General features: G+C 38.8%; 1 protein-coding gene across 2 annotated transcripts in view; it reads left to right on the forward strand.

Moving 5' to 3' along the window:
- Window positions 1-18,628, forward strand: part of ddx6 (DEAD (Asp-Glu-Ala-Asp) box helicase 6) — a 39,381-nt gene that overhangs the window by 7,398 nt on the left and 13,355 nt on the right. For both annotated transcript variants that reach the window (XM_059956960.1, XM_059956959.1), the window contains exons 3-8: window positions 2,302-2,365; window positions 3,339-3,443; window positions 3,958-4,087; window positions 5,401-5,547; window positions 8,350-8,444; window positions 16,871-16,993. In XM_059956960.1, coding sequence (XP_059812943.1) covers window positions 2,302-2,365; window positions 3,339-3,443; window positions 3,958-4,087; window positions 5,401-5,547; window positions 8,350-8,444; window positions 16,871-16,993 — 664 coding nt within the window. The remainder of the gene's footprint in view (window positions 1-2,301; window positions 2,366-3,338; window positions 3,444-3,957; window positions 4,088-5,400; window positions 5,548-8,349; window positions 8,445-16,870; window positions 16,994-18,628) is intronic.

An 18,628-nucleotide genomic window follows, 5' to 3' on the forward strand; every position in this document is an offset into this window, starting at 1 on the left:
ATTACTGGTGACTTTCTCTTGGTATTCTTGCCCTTTTCAGAAGGCCATTTACTTGGTGTGTTTTTTGAACTTGTGTTTTTCTTAGAAGTTGAATTTTGTGTAACCGCCATCAAAACTTGGTCATCTCAGATTGATGGCTGGAGGAGATGTGTAGGAGGGTTCAGCTAAATGTTGCTTTTCTTTAACTTCACTGAGATAATTGAGCTTTAAACTGTGTGAAGCATTGCTTTCAGTATTACCTGATTTTCTTCAGTTGCAATGACCAGGTGTAATAAAGGTAGGTCTGAGAGAGCCAGCAGTCATTCTGAAATTTCCAGATGTGAGAAATGTGTGAAATCTCAATTTTTTATTCTATAAGCTTTTAAGTTGTAAAACAATTTGCTATGTTAAAACCATAATTTTCATCATTCCTTTGGGTTGCATTAATAATTCTCTTGATTTGCTGTAGTTTTGGGTGATTTTAGGAAGATTGCATGAATGTACTTTAGAAATGCTTTTACCAATGTAAAAGCTCATTGTGTGGCGACCCACTTTCTGTGCAGGCGAACCGGCTCACAAATAGCCAGCACGCGGGGGGAGACTTTGGTAATGCACCTCTGACGTCATTTCCGCCCGGAGAAGGCGGGCGCTAGGGATTAAATGCCAGTGCCGCGAAGTTTGAATAAACTAGTCTCGAAACGATTTACCGACTGCGTGTCGTTATTTCAGCGCTGTGTGCAGCACATCGCTACATTGGTGACCTCGACGGTCCAAACGGGATTTGGACCAAAGATGACCGACTCTTCATCTGTTCACGCAGTTTCGTTAAAACTGCCGACTTTCTGGACACTGCGACCAAGCGTGGTTTAGCCAAGCAGAAGCTACTGTTGCTTGATTTGTTAATGCAGTGGGAAATCCACAGAATTTAGAGCAGCGTTTTCCTTTTCTTATAACACTACTGTGACAGTATTAAACTTATATTATTACTGAAAGCATAATTGGGAGGTAGAGAAAAGACCTTCTTCTCTCTTCCCCCCCCCCCCCCATTAATTTATGGGTACACATCTTTTTGGCAAGATATGATGTGTGAAGGTGAATGGTGAAATATTGACCATGTGAAATGACAAAGGATATTGGATTAAATTGACCACAGGTGGAGAATTTGAGTCCAGGTCTTCTGGGTCCTCAAGTTCCTTTTGCATTTAAATAACCTAAACTTTCTATTCAATTTGTCTTGCCATCTTCTCTCTTTTGTATATATTTTAAAAAAAATACCCAGAACATTTAGAAATGTTTGAAAGGGTTATGGGTTTTTGAATTGGGTTATTCTTCTGAAGGAAGTGTAGGAATTTGGGATATAATGATACTCTTTCAGACTGGTAATTTCTTGTTAACTCTGTAACCTATTTGATGGTATGAGTTACATTTAATCATTTCTGAAATACTAAACCTTTTAATTTAGAATAAGAATTTTTGTCTTGTTTATTAGAATTTTTTTCCAAGCAACAAACTAACTTGCTTATGATCTACAGTATTATTTTCATTTTGAGACAACTAGTTGTTTATTTCATCCTAGTTAATCAATTTTAATTGAGGAAACGAGTTTGTGCCCAATTTATCTTTATCCAGTAGTCATTTTATTTTGACCCAAAAGAGAATTAAAGAAAAACTCCATCCTTTCATTCCAGCATTACAATTAAGTTCTGAGTGCAGTGATGCAATCTAGTCTCTGAAAAAGGGGGTGGGGGGAGACGTAACTGTTTTAAACCTAAAATAGTTAAACTGTATAAATGCTGCCTGACCTGAGTATTTTTAGTAATTTTTATGTGTTTATTTTGGACTCTTGCACAATTGTGAATAACCATTAGCTACTTCCAAACTTTTTAAAGACGAATTCCAGATTTTGAGCTCTTTCTTCCCCCCCCCCCCCCCCCCCCCAGTTTTCATTGTCACTGGCAAGGTTGACATTTGCCTATCCATGCCTTTGCGAAGGTGATAATGAATCACATCCTAAATCAACTTTGGTTAAGGAGTTCCAGCATTTAAATCCAAAGACAAAGCAAAGAATGACTTGGGATTTGCTGCATGCCTTGCTACCCCAAAACTTGGTAAAATAAAATAGCACATTTAATATTGGATTGGATTTTCTAAAACGATGGAAAAGGGAAATGAAGTTGCATTTTTGGTGCAGTTTTTTCTGACATAGTATCTGAAATTTGTAATAAGACAATCAATTGTAGATTTTTTTAAAGGCTTAATTTAGAACTATTTTGTGCAATAGTTGCCACTGTAATGTAAACATTTGTCTCTTGTTCACTGTAGACCAGGTGATGACTGGAAGAAAAGTTTAAAGTTGCCTCCAAAAGACAGGAGGATGAAAACTTCGGTAAGAAGAATCCTAGAAATCCAACCACTTTCAATATCACCTACTTCAAATTGTTCTTGGAATTAAACTGTGTTCTTCTTCTTGTCCTTTAGAAATCATCAGTCAGGATATAGTGAGCAGTACTTAAATTTCAAGATTTAAAAAAAATCCTCATCTTTGCCCCACCTGATAGACTTTCAAGATTAGTCTGAATCTATTTAAATTTGTTCCTCCTAGCCTAGCTGGAGGAATCATATACATGAATGTAAAAGCTGTATTTTGACTTAATTGCTGCTTTTGAAATGAAGTTACTATTATCAACTCTTGCCTTTCTCCAGAAGGATGATTTGGCTGCAGATTACTTGTGATTATAGGTGCTTCTTTGGCTTTGATCTTTGCAGCCAGTTTCCATGAATTTGGAATAGATGGTTACATTGGCTTAATCATTATCCACTTTTAGAGAATGTAGCATAAGATACAGTCTTCAGTTGATAATTAAGTGTAGAACCTTCCCATTGTGAATTGAGGAAGACTTGATAATTCGAAATGCAGACACTGTTTCAATTGGAGAATGAATTCAGAAAGTCAGAGTCCATACTGATGAATATCCAAAATATATGGGTGGCTTTAAAGTTGGGAAATGTCAATGGTGATCGTATTTTTATTTCTTTGTAAAATTAGTAGTTTGTTGACTGTGTCCAGTGTTCAGTCTGAAAATTCCCACTAAATTTGGCTGTACATTTTGTAGTGAAATGTACAGCAAAAAAAAAATTTTGAATTGGGCGATACCTATAAATTAATCTTTTAGAAACTTGTACCATTGTGATAACTGTGTTCTGTAAGAGTTTCACTTGCATGCTTTCCACAGTATCAAAGTGCTTTCCTTCACTCAAATTCTGTTTAACTTGCAGCCCACAAAGTTGTTTGAATAATTACATTTTTAAGAGTTGCAATTGTACTTTGCACATTGTCAGCTTTGTTCTTCAATACTTAGGATGTTACTGCCACAAAAGGAAATGAATTTGAAGATTATTGTTTGAAACGAGAGTTGCTGATGGGCATTTTTGAAATGGGTTGGGAGAAACCTTCTCCAATTCAGGTATGTGTGTGATCCACTTCATGTTGTACTTGCCATCATAAAAACGACTATTCAGTCCTTCAGAACATCACCTGCTAGAGAAGCAATTGCATTAGTCCTATTCCTTTCCTTCCCTGAATTCTGCAATTCATTTTATCTCACATTTCCATTATCTCTCCTGTTGATTCTTCTATTGTTATTAATTGGAAGTGCAAAGTAATTTGCTGTAGACAATTGGGTTACGAGTAGATCTTTGGAATGTAGTAGAAGACTTGCAAAGCTGGTATGGACAGCAGCGGAGATTGGGCCAAACCAAATCGCTGGTTGATATAACACCAACTGTTGTACCAGTGGTGCTAAATAATATTGTGATGTTGTACAGAAAACACAACCTCACTCATGCTAAGTGTGAGCATTTATGTTTTGAGTGTTCTTGTGTAAACTATTTCCCTATAAGTTTCATTAATTTTTTTTTAAGTGAGAACAGAAGTTCGAGCTTTTATTTGGCATAATATATTCTGAACTCGTTTCTCAGGAGGCAAGTATTCCTATTGCATTGTCTGGCAGAGATATATTGGCCAGAGCCAAAAACGGAACAGGTAAAAGTGGAGCCTACCTCATTCCATTACTTGAAAGGCTGGACCTGAAGAGAGACTGTATTCAAGGTTTGTGTAATTTCTGTTTTAATATTCAATTGTAGCTGAGTTCCCCAGCTTCAATACTTCCAGTGATCCCAGTTAATTCAGACAATAGAGAATAGGTAGGAAAACCACTGGGGTTGTCTTCCTCTGAGCAGTATTCACTTGTAAGACCATAAGATATAGGAGCAGAATTAGGCCATTTGGCCCATTAGATCTGCTCTGCCATTTCATCATGGCTGAGCCATTTTTCCTCTTAGCCCCAATCTCCTGCCTTCCCCTGGCTAATAACACTGTTAGAGAACAGGTACCCTCTGGGATGTGTGGCCAGAGTGAAGACTGTTGCAACATGTATGGCTTAGCTGACCAGGGAGAATGGAGAAAGATCAGGCAATCAATGGTTAGGGGAGCAAACATTGTAGAATTGATTCTTGGATGGTATGTTACCTCTTTGTGCCAGTTCTAATTAGGGATATTACTACAGAAAATTCTAGAGAAGGATGGAGGTGAACAGTCTGAAGTCGTGATCCATTTGACATATTCAGAAATGGTACGAGGTCCTGCTGGCATTCACAAAGAAGATGAGGGTCCAAACTGCAGAAATTAACAGTATCAGAATGAAAAGCAGAAATTATTCAGACCAAAAGACTGAGATAAATTCATAGTGAATGTGTTTAAATGCAAGAAGCAAATTAAAGATCAACTGCTGACAGTTAACCACACAAAATTGATGTGACAATAAGATCTGGCTAATAACTAGACAGAAATGGATTCAAAAGGTTCCTACACACACGGTATTCAATAAAGATAAATAAGGAATAAAGGACAGGGAACAACAGTTTTGATTATAAAAAAGGATTATTGCACTGCTGGAGTGATTATAACACTGGTTTCTAGAACTGTTTGTACTTCTGTTGTATCTACTTTTCATTGGGCTGGGGAAAGGTGCTCTACATAAAATATGAAGATTTAAGGCTCCGTTCCTCCTTGCGTAACAAGAAGCTTGTATTGAAAGGAAATTGTATTTGTGTAAAATCTTCCAACTAGCTAGGGAAAACCATGGATAAGCTTGAAACTTTTAACCTGGAAGCTTCGTTTTCCACCATGAAGCCGTGATTAATATCCATGATTGCTGAAAGCGGTGTAGAAAGATCCATGCATAAAGAACCAACATAGCACGACTTTTTACATAGGGCAACGCAAATCCTTGGAAGATGGCTGTTGGATAAGCTTGACTTTCTGCAAATAATTTGTTGCAATAGAATATTTTGATTTCTGCTATTTAAAATCTCCTGATGAAAATGTATTATGTTTTTTTTGCTTTCTTGTTCATTTTAAAGCTATGGTGATTGTGCCTACCCGAGAGCTGGCACTGCAAGTCAGTCAGATCTGTATACAAGTCAGCAAACACATGGGTGGTGTAAAAGTGATGGCTACCACAGGAGGAACAAATCTCCGGGATGACATCTTGAGACTCGATGAGACTGGTCAGTATATAGCTTGATGAATTGCAGTGCGGTCCCTAGTTAACAAATAGATTTTGGTTTTACAGGCATTCAAGTTGGAAAAATGCACGATTTACTAGATGTGGTAACAATATTTCACCATATTGTAATTAATGCAAACAAAAAATTGTTTTTTTTAAAAGGCAGAGAGAGGGGAGTAGTTCTGCTTCTTTTTGGAATGAGAATATGTTGCACTGTTAAATCTAATATGGGAATATGTTCATATGCAAGAGTGTCCATAAGTCAGGCTTTTGTAATCTTCAGATGATATGTAATGTATTTTTAAATGGCTGTTTTAAAAAAAAATTGTATAAACTTATCTTGTCTCTTGTACACTGGCTAGACTGGGATCCTGCTATCTAACCCACACTTTGGAAGACCTATGAAATGTGTCTCAATAAATGGATTATATCGTGGAAATGCAAGTATAGGAATTAGCGAAGTTCAAAAGCATTCTTTGTAAGATGAGTCTCATATGAGTTGGAATTGTTACAGGGATCAATTCTTGGTGATTTGCAAGTGAAGTTAGCATTAGGATTACTCAGTGAAGTTAATCGTTTATATTTGTTTATTGCATGGAAGTTTTTAAAAAAACATTTACACAACTTTTAAGATTCTTTCAGAGCATAGACTTGTTTTAAAAAATGTATATCATGTGTTGTTATTGTCTCAGTTCAAATTTTTCCTTGTAAGGCAATTTAAAATTTAGCAAATTAAATTTAATTTGCTAAATGATAAATATTAGAAGTTTTACATGCAGTGTAATTCCTTGAGTTTGTCATGAAAATAATGATGTTGATGGAATTGGGCACACTATCTGAAGTTGCCAGGAAATGGAAAAAGATCTTGACTGAAGAACTTGGCGTTTGTGACACTATTGACAGTTTTAGCAAAAGAAGGGGTTATCCACTTAAATTAATGACTTGCCTAGGTTAAAATTGTGGGCAGAAAAATACTGAAAGAATATTCTCATCCTATAACATTTGTTATAGACCCTGTGGCAGCTCTTCTGATAGCTATTCATTTTGTCCAAGTCCCTTGCTCTTTTTCCACAGCTCTACAGAATATTCTGCATTAAGCATTTAACTAGTGTTTGAAAAGTTACTGTTGAATCTGTTTCTACTACCATTGAAGCATTTCATTCCAGAACATAATCATCTATTGTATGAATTGTCCTTTGTTGTTGTGAAATGTCATTATTTCAATCAAAATCCCTCTTATGAACAACTTCATGAGTATTTCCTCTCCTCCCTATAATTCACTTTGTTGTAAACAGAATAATCTGAGATACTGTCTGTGATATCTTTAGGCACATTAATTTTTCTTGAGTAATGATGATTTTGATGCTGTTAATCTGTAGACAGCCATTTGACATTCTGTATAATCTGTGTTTATTCTTTGGTAAATTTATGGATTCTAAAAAGGCACATAAAACTGGTTAGTTGAGCAATCCACAACCCAGACTTCACTTTTGTGATTAGTGTACAGTCGGCCCACCGTATCCATGGGTGTTTGGTTCCGGGACATTCTCTGCACCCCCCCCCCCGCGTGGATGCTCAAGTCCCTTAAATAAAATGGCATAGTATTTGCATAAACCTACGCACATCTTCCCGTATACTTTAAATCATCTCTAGATTACTTATAATACCTAATGCAATGTAAATGCTATGTAAAATAGTTATACTGTATTTAGGGAATAATGACAAGAAAAAAAACTGTACGTGTTTAGTACAGACGCAACCATCATAGCTCTTCCACGAACCTGGAGCGGCAAAAGTGGCGAAAAGCAAAAATAGCATTCAGCATTTATTTTGCTGCAAGCCATTATAAAGGCAGCGCACACCTCAAGCAACAAGAGTGGCAAAAGCGAAAATAGCATTCAGCATTTGTTTTGCAGCAAGCCGTTCTAGAGGCAGCGCGCACTCTGAGCAGCGAGAGTGGCGAAAAGCGAAAATAGCGTTCAGCATTTGTTTTGCAGCAAGCCATTACAGAAGCAGCGCGCATTCTGAGCTTCGAGAGTGGCGAAAAGCGAAAATAGCGTTCAGCATTTGCTTTGCAGTGAGCCGTTATAGAGGCAGCGCGCACTCTGAGCAACGAGAGTGGCAAAAAGTGAAAATAGTGTTCAGCATTTGTTTTGCTCTCAGCAAAACACTCAGCATCTCAGCATCAAGCAACCATAGCTTTGAACTGTGAGATTTTTGCTGTGATTGACAACGCTGCAATGATTGCGGAAAAGTATGACCTTAATTTTGAAAGGGCACGTAGGTTTAGGGCAGGTTTGCATGATGTTTTGAGTGCTTACAAAGAACTGCATGATAGAAAAATGTGTGAACCTTCCAGTGTGTTCACTGTCTCCTGATTCTGGTAAGTGAAACTACACTGTACATACATTATATCTACTTCATATAGGCTGTATTATATCATTCCTGCTTTTACTATATGTTTAATGTTATATTAGGTTTTAGATGTTATTTGGTAGGTTATTTTTTGGGTCTGGGAGTGTTCAAAAACTTCTGGATAGCGGGGAAACCTGTACAATGGAAATGCTATGTAAATAGTTGTTACACTATTGTTTAAGGAATGAGAAGAAAGAGAACTTCCAGGGTTTTTTTCCTCAGTCCTGATCTGCAGTTGGTTAAATCCACAAATACGGAACACGTGGATATGGAGGGCCGACTGTACTGCAATTATATAGAACAAGACTGGGATGTTCATTTAATGTTTGTCTAAAGTTGTGAAGTGTGTTCTTCAGACTGTCGTTTAAAACTATTCTATTAAATGCAGTCCATGTGGTGATCGCAACACCTGGAAGAATCCTGGATTTGATTAAGAAAGGTTTGGCTAAAGTGGACAACGTACAGATGATTGTACTTGATGAGGTAATTTAACAAAAAGAAATGAGTTAAGTTGTGTTAGTATAACTAACATTCTAAAAGTAAACTTGAAACCGAAACAAAAATCCTAAATTCCATTTAATTTGAGTGAGGATGTATTTAATTCATCTAAAAGTTTCAATGCATTCTGACAATATCTTAAGGTTGCTTGTGTTTGGTTAAAGTTTACAGGTAGGATATTCCTATAGGTAAAATTATGTGCTAGAACTCTCTCAAGCAGCATTTGTGGTGAGAACTAGTTGATGTTTCATTCACTGAGCTTTCATTAGAATGGAAGATGAAAGAGTATTGACTTCAAACATTGTTTTATTTCAGATTTCTAGAACATAGAAAAGTGCAGCAGATTAGCAGGCCATTCGGCTCTCCAAATCTTTGCTGGACCATGTTGGCTAATGAAACTAATCCTATTTGCCTTCAAATGGCCTCCTATCCCTCTGTTCACTGCCTGTTTGTATCTAAGCACTCTTAAATGTTATTGTATTTGCTTCTGCCATCTCTTGTTGCAGCAAGTTCCAGACAGCTTACCCTTTGGATTTCTTTTAACAGTTGCTTCATCAGTTTCCCTTAAACATACCTCAACGTAAATATGTGCTGTAGTATTTTGCAGCATTGTCCCAAAGAAAACATCCAAGTTTGATCAGCCACTGCTTGTAACTAATGCACTCTTAATATAAGGCAATACTTGTGTTCATCTTTTCCAAAACCTTCACATCCTCCTTGTAATTTGGTAACCAGAACTACATAAAACCTCCACAACAAAATAGCTTAATCAAAGTACTCTGTTTTATACAACATTACTTGCTGTTTTTTTTTACTTTTATGCCATGAAGGGTGTGCTGCCTTTGCTACCCTACTCACTTTCAGAGCGATAGATTTGCACCCCAAATCCATCTGTATATCAATACAGTGCTGCTAAATATCCTGCAGTTTACTTCTTGCATTTCAATTTCTGAAATGCAATTCCTTGGCTGGATTAAATTCTCTCTGCCAATTTTCCAACTGATCTGATCCTATTGTATGATTTTGGTAATTTTACGTGCTGTCCACCACTCCCATCAATTTTGTCATCTGCGAAGTTACTATCTAACCACCACCACTACCCGCTCTCTTTGCCTAAGACTATTTTGGATACAACTTACTGGCTTATTGAATTGCATCGTCTGGACATTTGTCAAATGCTTTACTGAAGTCCATGCATCTAACTACCAAACCCTATCAACCCTCCCACAATCGTATCAATCATTTTCATGATCTCAAAACAAACATCAATTAAATTTGTGTAATAACACCTCTTCCTGTTGAAATGCTATGCTGACTCTTCCAAAAGTAAGTAATCTGCCCCCTTAAAGAATTAATTAATTAATTAATTCTCCGTTTACCAGCCGCTGAAGTAAGGCTTGCTGGCCTATAATTTGTTGGTTTGTCCTCGTTGTCATAGAGGAACAGCATTGGTTATTCTCAAGTTTTTCTGGCAGAGATCTCTGTCAAGGCCTTAGCAATCTTCTCCCCTCGCTTCCCTCAGTTTACTAGGGATAGATCCCATCAGACCCAGGGGACTTGCTTGGCTTTGCTTTTTCTTTCAAGGCACTCAATGCTAGTTTGTTAATGTCGATGTGCACTACAATATCAGTATCCTCCTTCATAATCTCACCACCATTCAAGTTTTTTCTCCTTGATGAATACTTGCGTAAAATATTCATTAAGCACCTTGCCTACTTTAACTCCATGGATAGGTTCCCTCCTTTTGCCTTTTCCTTAGCTGCTGTCAATTGTTCTGAATGTGCAGATAAAATGCCAGGTTCTCCTTAATCCTGTAGGCCAAGGACTACTTTGTGACCACTTTAAGCCTTCCTAATTATGTTTTCTTTCCTACTTTATTATTAGCGACATTGATTTTAGTTTTCCAAATGTTGCATATGTTTTTATTTTTTGACTAAACTTGCTATCTCTCATCATCCAAGCTTCCTGAACCATGCCATCTTTACCTTTCATCCTCACAGGAACATACTGGTCTAGAATGTTTCTTCTTTCAATTTTCCTGTTCCTGAATCCAAAGCCCTCCAAAAAAGACTCCCACATAATAAATGTAATTTTATCCTCCCAGCTGTCCCATATCTACTTTCCCCAGCTCCTGCCTAATACTGTTGTAGTTGACCATCCCCAAATTTATCACTTTCACCTGAGGATCTGTCTTGTCCTAATCCAAAAATATTTCAAAAGTTGGCCTCGTTGGTCTTTCAAAAACTTGACCTAGCTCATTCGCCACCATTTAATGCAGAGTACAGCCCCATCCCTTGGATTATTGATAATATTTTAAGAAATGTTCTGCATGTGCCCAACAGATTCTGCCCCCATCTAATCTTCAAGCATTAAGGGAATTGCTGTCAATATTGGGGGAAATTAAGTCATCCTCTAGAAATTCCTGTTGCTTTTGTTTCTTTCCATTCTCTGCCTGTATCTTTGTTCCCCTAACTGCCATTGGCTTTGGGGAGGCCTTCAGTATTACTTAGTGATTGCATCTTCCTATTCATGAATTCTACCTATATGACCTCACTGAATGAACCCTCCAAGATGTCCTCTCAGTGTGGCATTGACGTTCTCCCTAATCATTAATGCAAAATATTAATTACTTTTATAACCCTTTCTGTCACATTTTAAAATTTCTGTACATGAAACATTGTGCTACCAGTTCAACCAAATATCTGTAATGGCTACAAATTGCAGTTAAGTGTTCTAGCTTGGGCTCCAAACTCATCAGCCTTGCCAGATATTGCCTGCTGTGTTCATTATCCTGAACCTGCTTCTTTATGTTATTGGTCTTACTTGACTTAACATCTACCCTCTCCTCATCGTTCCACCTGGTGAGCTACTGCTCTGGTTCCCATCCTCCTGCTATAGTTAAACCCTCCCAAGTAGCATTAGCTGCAAAGACATTAGTGCTGCTTCAGTTGAGGTGCATGGAAAAAATGCCAATAATGTAATTGTGAAACATTCCCTTCTACATGAGCTCTTTAGCAGTGTACCATCTTCTATTTTTGGCCTTGCTAGCATGTTCTATGGGGAGTAATCCTCAGTTTACAACTCTGTTTGTCCTGCTTTTTGACTTATCTAATTTCCTATACAGGACCCTGTCTCTCTTCCTGCCTATGTCATTAGTATCAATGTGAACCCCAAGTTTTGGCTGCTCACCCTTTCCTTTCAGAATATCTTCTATGTTCTTAAAACATCCTTCTCCCTGGCAGCAGGGAGACTACACCATACTGGAGTCTCATTTGCTACCACAAAAATGCCTTTGTTCCAGCTGACAATAGGACATTTTATCACTGCTCGTCTAGACTTTGACCTTCCCTGCTGTACAGCAGCCAGTCATGGTGCCACTGGTGTGGCTGTTTGCTGCTGTTATCCTGAGAAACCAGTTCCTCTCCCACCCCACTGAGCATTCTAACTCTTATTTAATAGAGGGGAATAGCCACAAGGGACACATGCCTCCCCTCTCTTAGCCATCCCACATCTACTTGGCTGAATCTGCGGCTCCCTGAAAATCCTATCTGCTTTCTAGTTCCTATATGCTCCTCAGTCCAGCTATCCCTCCAACCCCTCTAAGTTCAAAGTAAACTTACTATCAAACTATGCATACATCACCATGTACTACCCTGAGATTCATTTTCTTGCAAGCATTCACAGTAGAACAAATTAGTACAATAGAATCAAATGAAAACCTACACAATGATGACCAATGTGCAAAAAAAAAACAGCAAATACAAAAAAGAAACAATAAATAATACTGAGAACATGTTGTAGAGACATTAAGAGTGGTTTGAGAGGAGCTGTAGTTGGCCACACTTCCAGCAAATAGTCATCAAGGATACTTTTGGGGAGCATCCACTCAGTGACTGCTATTTCTACCTTAAGTTAGTACTGACACGGAAGAAGAGATTTTTGCCTTAACCCGCCTTGTTACTGCTCAGCTTCCTTCATCAGAGCATTTGAACTTGGACTTCAAGCTAAGCACTTTGACCTCAAAGCATCAGTTTACAAAATGGTAGCTCCTACTTGGCTGTCTCGAGGTTTACAAGTAGGAAAAATACTTAGACATTGGCTTTAGAGCAATATCACGTTGCTTACAACAAAGTGGGCTCCCTAAGGTGGCTACCAAGGCTGTAACTTTTTATTAAGCAGTAGAAGCTTGAAGTTCATTAATTGGAGCTGGGTAACTTGGTGGTAGATTGTATCAGATGCTGGGCCTGGGCTTGCCACAATTTGGGAAAACCGATGAGATTGAAGCTAATAAATGTTATTTATCAGAATATAGTATATTGAAAATTGCAGATGCTGGAAATCTAAAAGCAAAATAGAAATTGCTATCATGGGTCTTCGATCTAATTTCTCCCATAGGTGCTGCCTGACTTGTACGTTTCCAGCCTTTTAAGTTTGTATTAAAATGGTACATTTGTGTTATTGTATGAGTTTGGATCATAGGATAGTAGCTATGGAATTTAGTTAATCTGGAGCAAAAAGCTAACAGTGGCAGTGGCGATCAAGCTTCTGAATTCCTCTAAACTTTTTTGTTTAAAAAGCAAAGAAAATTGTTTTTGATTCTCTATAGTTCCCGAGAGAAAGAAACATTTGCCAGTCCTATTGGTTTGTTTTAATACTTAACTCTGGAACCTGACCAATCAGTTATTAAATAACAGCTGCTTGGTTCAAGGGCAGTTGAGAATGGGTAATGCTGATCTTGTAATAGCATGGTTTGTAATCTCATGGTTATCTAACTTGTGTTCTACTACTCCAATAGAGGGATAATATAACATTTCTTCCAACTGTAATAATTGACTTCACGATAGTATGGAGTTTTTGGAAATTACCTCATCGTTTTCTTAAACTGCCTGCAATTATATAACTGTTAATATATCCAAAGTTATTTTGAGGTCTGTCTTAACACTCTAAATTATGCTATATGCTTCCACTACATCACTAGAACTTGTTCTGTAATGTGAGCATTGCACACAAAATGCAGGTAACATCTATGGAGAGGAATAAACAGTTGACGTTTCCCTTCAAGACTGGAAAGGCAGGGCAATGAAGCCAGAAAGAGAAAGTGAGGGCAAAGCGGAAGGTGTAAAAGCTGACAGGTGATGAGTGAAACAGGGGATGGGTGATGAAGTAAGAAGCTAGGAGATGAGTGGAAGAGATAAAGGGAGGGGGAGGAATCTGATGGGAGAATACAGTGGACCATGGAAGAAAGGGAAGGGACATCAGAAGGAGATGATGGGCAGGTGAGAAGAGGTGATAATGGGGATAATAGAGAACGGTGATAATGGAGAATGAATTTTTGATTTTTTTAACATAAGTGAAATTGGAAAGGGTGAAGACCGGTCTGAAGGTGTTAATTTGAATGCATGCAGTATACAGGAAAAGGTAGATGAACTTGTAGTGTGGTTAGAGATTGGGCAGGTATGTTGCTGTGGGCATGACTGAGATCTGGCTGAAAGAAGATCATTGGGAGCTTAACATCCAAGGATATACCTTGTATCATAAGGCAATGCAGGTAGGCAGAGGGAGTAGGGTGGCCCTGTTTTTAAAAAAATGGGAGCAAAGAAAAAGGATCCTTGTAGAGTTAAGAAACAGCAAGAATAAAAAGTCCCTGATAGCAGTTATATACAGGTGCCCAAACAGTTGCCAAGATGTGGGATATTAATTTCAAATGGAAATGTAATGAGGATAATCTTGTAGTTATGGGAGGATTTCAATATGTAGGTAGATTAGGAAAAATCAGGTTGATGCTGAATTCCAAGAAGGAATTTGTAGAATACCTACAAGATGGCTTTTAAGAGTAGCTTGTGGTTGAGCCCACAAAGTGAAAGGCAATTCTGGATTGGGTGTTGTGTAATGAGCCAGATTTGGTTAGGGAGTTTAAGGCAAAGGAATCCTTGGACAGTGATCATGTGTTTCACCCTTTGAGAGGGAGAAGCTAAAATCAGGTGTATTAGTATTACAATGGAGTAAAAAGAATTAGAAACATGAGAGAGGAGCTGGCCAAAGTTGATTGGAAGGGGCCACTAACAGGGTTGATGGCAGAACAGCCATGGCTGGAGTTTCTGGGAGCAATTCTGAATGTGCATATTAGATACATCCCAAAGAAGCATTCTAAAGACAGGGTGAAGCAACCATGGCTGATAAGGTATGTGTGTTTGATTTCCAAGTAAAAGAAGGGGCATATAATAGAGCAAAAATTAGTGGGAAGTTAGATGATTGGGAAGTTTTTAAAAACCAACGGAGGCAACCAAAAAAAGCTGAAGTGTGAAGTTAAGTTAGCCAAAAATATCCAGAGGATAGGAAAAGGTATTTTGGATACAAGAGTAAAGGTGAGGAGAAAGTACACATTAGACTGATGCTGGAAATGTAGTAATGGGGGAGGGTGCAAAGAAATGGTGGACAAACTTGAGTATTTTTAGTCTTCACTGTGGAAGATGGTATTAGCAGTGTGCCAGAAACTTGAGGTTCGGTGCAGAAGTGACTATAGTTGCTATTACTAAAGAGAAGTTATTTGAGAAGATGAAGGATCTGAAGGTAGATGAGTCACCTGAACCAGATGGACTCCACCCTGGGATCTGACAAGAGGTAGCTAAAAAGATTGTGAAGGCATTAGTAATGATCTTTCAAGAATCACTGGATTCTGGAATGGTTCCAGAAGACTAGAAAATTGTAAATGTCATTCCGCTCTTCAAGAAGGAGACAAAAGAAAGGAAATTGTAGGCCAGTTAGCCTGACTTCAATGGTTGGGAAGATGCTGGAGTTCAGCATTAAGTATGCAGTTTCAGGGTGTTGGAGGCGCATGATGAAATTGGTTAAAGTCTGTATGGTTTCCTTAAAGGAAAATTTGCCTGGCAAATCTGTTAGAATTATTTGAAGAAATAACACAGGATAGACAAAGAAGAGTCAGTGGATGTGGTTTACTTGGATTTTCAGAAGGCCTTTGATAGGGTGCTGCACATGAGACTGATTAACAAAATACAGGAAAGATACTAGCATGGTTAGAAGATTGGATGACTGGCAGGAGGCAGTAGGTCGGAATGAAGGGGGCCTATTCTAGTTGGTTGCCTGTGATAAGTGGTTTTCTGCAGGGGTCTGTAATGAGATTGCTACTTTTCACATTATGTCAGAGATTGGGATGATGGCTTTGTGGCCAAGCTTGCTGATGATGCAAAGATGGGTGGAGGGACAGGTAGTATTGAGAAAGTGGGGAGTCTGTAGGACTTGGGTAGATTAGGAGAATGGGCAAAGTGGTAGATGCAATATAGTGCAGGGAAGTATATAGTAATGGGCAAGGAGTAAAGCTGTAGACTAAATAGGGAGAAAATTCAGAAAATCAGAGGTGCAAAGTGACCTGGGAGTCCTGTGCAATTTGAGAGGATGAGACTATAAGAGCAAGGATGTCATGCTGAGACTTTTTAAGGCATTGGTTGGACAGTATTGTGAGCAGTTTTGGGCCCCTTGTCTAAAAGATGTGCTGGCATGGGAGAGGGTCCAGAAGAGGTTCATGAGATTGATTGTTGGAATGAAAGGATTAACTAACGAGTGACTCGGCCAAGTTTAGAAGAATTGGAGCAGATGGGGGTGGGGGGGGAGAGAAACCTATCGAAACCTATCGGACGTTGAAAGGCCTGGACAGTGAGAATGGAGAGGATGTTTCCAGTGGGGGAGTCAAAAGGTACAGCCTCAGAAAGAGGGCCATCCATTTAGAACAGATGAGAAGGAATTTATTTTAGCCAGAAGATAGTAAATCTTTGTAATTCATTGCCACAGACAGCTGTGGAGGACAAATCATTGAGTATATTTAAAGCAGAGGTTGATAGGTACTTCTTTAACCAGGGCCTCAAAGGTTACAGGGAGAAGACAGGAGAACTGGGTTGAGAGTTAACAAATGAATGGTGAATGGTGAACCAGACTATTTGCTGAGTGGTCTAATTCTTCTCTTGTGTCTAATAATCTAAAGAAAGAAGTGGGGGGGGGGTGGAATTTACCAGAAGTTAGATAAATCGATGTTCACACCATCAAGTTGGAGGGTACTTGACAAAAATGAGATATTGTTTCTCTAAACTGAGTCTGGCCTCATCATGGCAGTAGAGGAAGGTATGGGCCAATTCTTCTATTCTGCTCCATGGATGCTGTCTGACTTGCTGAGTTCCTCCAGCGCTTTTTGGTAAGTTGCTCAGGATTTCCAGCATCTGCAGAATCTTGTGTGTGTGTGTGTTTATTTATTTATATTAGTGACCACTTGCTAGCCAAACAGTATCTGTCAGTGGTCTGTTATACTTTGTTTTTAACTTTTTACCTAAATGCCTGGCTGTGTAATTCTGATCTGCAATAGTGGAAGTTTAACACTGGGTTTTCCTGGACTATTCATTTAGGCAGACAAACTACTGTCGCAGGACTTTGTACAGATGATGGAGGATATAATTTCTACATTACCAAGAACCAGACAGATCTTGCTTTACTCTGCCACGTTCCCACTCAGTGTACAGAAATTCATGGTAAGAATCTGTCACTTGTCTGTCTCAACAAAACTGGTTTTATGCTGGAGACACTCTGATCTTGCATGTGGATCTTCCATTCAGTTATGTAAACAATGCATTTGTAATATGTGGGAAGAGAGACAAAGCCATCTTGCTTGTCCCACCAGATGACTGATAAAACTTTGTCTACTTTAAGTGTATTCTCAATCTCTCTTCTGTGTAGTAAGTAGAAGTTACTTTGGGAAGAGATATTAACTTGCATTCTGTTCATGGTACTGAAAGAAGATTAGAACATAACACCTAGTATAGCACAGAAAGTGGCCCTTCAATTCTAGGAACATCATGCCAATTTAAACTGAGCATCTGTCTACTAATTTGTATCCCTCTGTTCCCTGCCGAGCCATGTGCCTTTTGAAATGCCTCAAACTTTGCTGTTGTATCTGCTTCCATTACTTGCCCTGGAAGAGTATTCCAGACACCTAAACCCCCTGGGATTTTGGTTTTGGGGGTGGGGGGGGGGGGGGGAGAGATCGTGAAAGACTTGCCAAGTTGATTTCCTTAAACTTTCCTCTCATCACATTTAACATTTCCATGCTGGGCAAAAGGCTATATACCCTGCTTCATAATTTCATATAATTTTAGTTGTGTTGCCCTTGGGCCTCTGATAATTCAGAGAAAATCCAAGTTTGTCCAAACTCAATTTGCTAATGCTCTCAAATCAGGCAACATACTGATGAACCTCTTCTGCACACAAGGTTTCAACATCTTTCCTATAATGTGGAAACAAGAACTGCACTATCTTCCAAATGTGGCTGAACAGAAGTTTTATACGTCTGCCATAGGAATACTTGACTTTCTGAATTGAATCTCCCAAGTTGCTGTGGATCCCATGTGGCTTAATCTACCTGATCATCCTATACTGAAGAACCATGTTTAAAGCTTTACTGAAGTCCATTTATGCATCCACTACCTTAACCTGATCTATCACCTTTGTCAAAATCAAAAATAACAAGTTTGCAAGGCATGACTTCCTACTAATCTGTTTTTCTGGGTCAGAGTAGATCCTATCCTTAAGAATCTTTCCCTCTTCTGTCCCTACCACTGATTACCAGCCTGCAGTTTTCTAGTTTCTCTATTGCCTGCCTTAAACTGAATAATGTACTTGCTATGGCTAGAGGAGAAAAAATTGCTGTTGGCTCCCAGCAGTCTACTCTCTTGCCTCTCTGACTAACCTGGGATAGATGCTACCAGGCATCAACTTTAACATTTTTCAAGCAACCCAGCACCACCACAATGCCCTGTATAGTTCTGTTGGCTAATCCAGGACCCAAGTTCATTTGCCTTGCTTATAATGCTCCTGAAATAAATGCACTTTGGCCCATAGCCCCACCATGTTCATTAACATAGCCCTGACTCATTTATTTGATCTGACCTCTACCTTCCTCCTCAATGTCTCCACACTGACAACTACTCTGGGTCCCACACCCCATGTTCCTCCCCTCTCTTTCCTCCCCTCCCCCCCCCCATGCTGTGCTATTATGCTTTTTTTAACCCTCTTGAGTAGCAAGAGCAAACCTTCCTAGAAGGATATTGCTGCTGCTTTGAATAGAACTCAATGATGCATGTACCTGAAGCCTTGTCTCGTGTGTAACT

Source organism: Hypanus sabinus, chromosome X2 (assembly GCF_030144855.1).
Source record: "Hypanus sabinus isolate sHypSab1 chromosome X2, sHypSab1.hap1, whole genome shotgun sequence".
Classification (NCBI taxonomy): Eukaryota; Metazoa; Chordata; class Chondrichthyes; order Myliobatiformes; family Dasyatidae; genus Hypanus; species Hypanus sabinus.